The sequence below is a fragment of the Triticum aestivum genome, chromosome 4A (genome assembly GCF_018294505.1).
Source record: "Triticum aestivum cultivar Chinese Spring chromosome 4A, IWGSC CS RefSeq v2.1, whole genome shotgun sequence".
Taxonomy (NCBI): Eukaryota; Viridiplantae; Streptophyta; class Magnoliopsida; order Poales; family Poaceae; genus Triticum; species Triticum aestivum.
Window position 1 is genome coordinate 615,531,595 of NC_057803.1, and position 3,339 is coordinate 615,534,933.

The 3,339-nt window shown below is 47.2% G+C and overlaps 1 protein-coding gene across 1 annotated transcript; it reads right to left on the reverse strand.

Moving 5' to 3' along the window:
* Positions 1-316: 316 nt before the first annotated feature.
* LOC123084072 (uncharacterized) lies at positions 317-2,074 on the reverse strand. The gene is made up of 3 exons (XM_044505864.1): positions 1,041-2,074; positions 778-924; positions 317-664 (listed from the first exon to the last, which is right to left on the reverse strand). Exons 1-3 carry the CDS (start codon positions 2,001-2,003, stop codon positions 317-319), a joined length of 1,458 nt encoding a protein of 485 aa, XP_044361799.1. The 5' UTR covers positions 2,004-2,074.
* Between the last annotated feature and the right edge of the window lie 1,265 nt (positions 2,075-3,339).

Consider the following 3,339-nt stretch of genomic DNA (forward strand, 5'->3'; position numbering starts at 1 on the left):
GGCCCTGGGTTATAGGTTCACCCAGGACCGGCCCTGGGGTTACCCTGACGGGCTCCACATCTTGACTGGAATTGCTCTCCCAACTCCACATTCATTAGGATGCGAGCATTTCATGTTTTGAAAGTAAAATTCTGAAAATAGGTGCGTAGATCCAATACAGTAGGCATTTTAAAGCAGTGTTTAAATATATTACCCATAAGTTTTCTCGCCACCAATATCCAAAACTAACCAAAAATAACAACTGACTAGGCACAATCATCGCTCTAGTAGCAGCCGTGAGCACTTATTTTAAGAGATTGTTACAATTCTTTGACAATCAACATATTGTTATCTTGACAGACAAGGAGAATTCATGTGTGAGTCGCTCCTTAATCCGATACCTGCTAGCTTTGTCAACAAGGGATCTTGTGGACTCAAGTTCAAGGTCCATGGCATTGCACTTATCACAGGGGTGTTTACCATGCAGCTCGATTCTCTTCAAGCCCACGGCTCGTTCCATGAAAAGCCTTAGATAGTTTGTCACCTTCTCTTCCTCCTCGAACCCTGACATCGCCAATAACTTCAAGTTCAGGTGCTTCCAATCCTTGGATGGTTCCCACAACATGTTGGTCTTCTGGGCACTATGCTCAGACGTTTTGACACATGGATGCTGATTTCGGTCCAACTTCATGCATGCACAGAGAAGATAAACACATATTGCAGTTACGTATCTCCTTTGCAGTTAATAAGAAAAATGAAACCAGCAATACCAGTATTTAAGTTCAAGGTGAAGCTTACTGTAAAATTCAGTAGGGCAGGTGCAGCTTCGACGATGAACATGGTCCAGTTCAGATCGCACTCAGGAAAGATACAGTAAAGATACACCTCGGTCAGGTTTCTGAATATTTTAGTGAGGTGCTTAGGATGTTCTAGTTGAATCCAAATCTGCAGCAAAAGCAAGAACACAACAGACAACTACAATTAGTAGGTACTAAGAAGAAATATGATATGTACTACTAGATGCAAAGAGAAATTCATGTGAAGTGTTGAAATAAACATACCATTTCGCAACCAAAATTGAGATACAATCTCGACAGATTCGTGGCACTCAAGCACTCGCTTAGCGCAAATGGCGCCTGCCACACCCCAGCACGTGAACCGAGGTTCACTTCAAGAAGTTCGGGAACGTGGCCGAAGTGCACCGGAGGGCTATTGCAGGGCCAAGACCAGCACCATATTTCTCTTAGCTTGGGGACGGAGATGAGCTCGATACATGTGCAAGCAAAGTCAATGAACTGAAGCTCCTGGAGCCCGGAGCACGGTGTGTCGATCTTGAGTGCGGAGTGATGATCAACCAGTCTGCAAGATGTCAGGATGAGGTGCTTGAGCTTATCACAAGCTTTAATAAGACCCGCGACGTCATCGTCTCCAAACGCTAGGTTCTGGAGGGTTAGCCTGGTGAGCCACCGGAAGGCGACGGGGCAGGCACGGGAGAAGGACATGAACCGCTCCGCCTGCCCCATCTCGGCGAGCAGCTGAGTTATCTCGTCGGTGCTCGAGGCCGGCGGTAATATATAAAACTCGAGCCATTCGGTCTCGCCGCGGCTGACGATGTCCTCAACGCCGCCGCCGATGGAGCTCAGTTGCAGAGGGTCCGCCATGTAGAAGCGTAGGACGAGGGTCTTGATAGCACGACTGCACGCGGGGCACGGAGGAGGACACACGGAGAGCAACCTCCGCACCGCGCCTGTGAACGCGTCCATGATCTCGACCGGCGTGGCGCCATGGAACTGGTCGACCCCGAGCTCTAGGTGCGAGAGCTGGTGTGGGAGGTGGCGCCAGCGCGTGGAGGCGGCGCCGACACGGAGCGCCTCACGCAGGTGGAGGCGTTCGAGGATTTCGAGGAGGAGGTGGTCGGGAAGCGTGCTGATCACGTCCTCATCCTGGCCGATATCGATGTTGGACGGCGATGACTTGTTGCGCGGCGGCAGAGAGGTGAGGCGGCGGCCCGATCGCAACTCCATCGATGCAAAACCCTCCTCGATCGTCTCGTCCCGTAATGGAGCACTTCTCCTCCCTCTGGTAATACGTACGGCGGCGGAGATGGATTTTGGTGGACTCCTTAGGTCCTGCTCGACCTTTCAATTAATTCAACCAACTTCCCTAAAAAAAATTAGTTCAACCAACCGGCGTGTTGGATTCCTGATTTTTTTTTCATGGGAAAAATCGTATACGACCAGGGTCGTACATACCCAATCTGAAGACCCTCTACCATGTGCGCCAGCTGGCAAAGCCGAATCTTAAAGCCGCAGCCGTTGTTCCAGTCGCTCGCGTCGTTCGTCGATGGAGAATGCCGAGCCATAGAAAAATGTCGAGCCAAAGGCTACAAGAGTACCATTAGGAACACTAGATGTTGACAACTCTTATGATCCACATCATGTGCGAGGGGATGATGAGACGTTACTCGCAAACAATGTGGCTCCTACTTATCTTCAGGATAAAAACAATCCTCGAATCGAAGTAGGAGCCACATTTCCTAACTCCAAAGCATTTAGAGTTGCATTGAGACAACTAGCAATTAGAGAAGATTGGTCCTTTGACACGTAGTATAGTGACACTAAAAGATTCAGGGCTAGTTGCGCCGATGAGGATTGTCCATGCAGGATACATGCCTCCAAGTTACCGAACACTAACACTTTCATGTTATGATTAGTAGCATTGTTTGCTTCTTTCTTTTGAACATGTTATTGTTTATTTCTTTTCTTTATATTGTTATTTATTTGGCACTTCTGTTTCTTGATGTCATTGCAGGTAAAGAAACTTCCCTTTGAACATACTTGTGGGAGCAAAAACTGCAGCAAAGGAATGGCAAGTAGAGATTGGCTCGCTGATAAAGGGAAGGTTGCACTTGAGGAGAATGCCACGGTGAGTGCAAAACAACTTAAAGACCGCTTGCAAAGGGAGAGTATGATATTAAGCTTCAATACACCGATGTTTGGAAAGGGAGAGCTCGTGAAAAAGATCAATTAGAAGGTACATATAAAGAGAATTTTCAGTTGTTGTGGAACTTTAGAGCTGAATTGTTGGCAGCCAATCCTAGAAGTATATTTGAGATAGACGTAAAAGCAACTACCAATAGAAAGTGTGAAATTGTGCATGTTTTCAATAGGTTGTTCATTGCCTTCAAGCCATGCATTGATGGGTTTTTGGCAGGGTGTAGACCATATTTGGGGGTTGATGCAACTTTTCGTTGTGGGAAATACACTGGCCAATTGGCAGCCACAATGGTGTAGATGGGCATAGTTGGATGTTTCCGGTAGCATTTGGAATATATTTGAGAAATAAAATACAGAAAATTGG

What these genes read in the sequence shown, in the direction of transcription:
- LOC123084072 (XM_044505864.1), bottom strand. Translation starts at nt 2,003, where the DNA reads ATGGAGTTGCGATCGGGCCGCCGCCTCACCTCTCTGCCGCCGCGCAAC. An exon ending in TCAATTTTGGTTGCGAAATG is followed by an intron (nt 925 to 1,040) that starts GTATGTTTATTT and finishes CTTTTGCTGCAG; the next exon opens with ATTTGGATTCAACTAGAACA. An exon ending in CTGCCCTACTGAATTTTACA is followed by an intron (nt 665 to 777) that starts GTAAGCTTCACC and finishes GCATGCATGAAG; the next exon opens with TTGGACCGAAATCAGCATCC.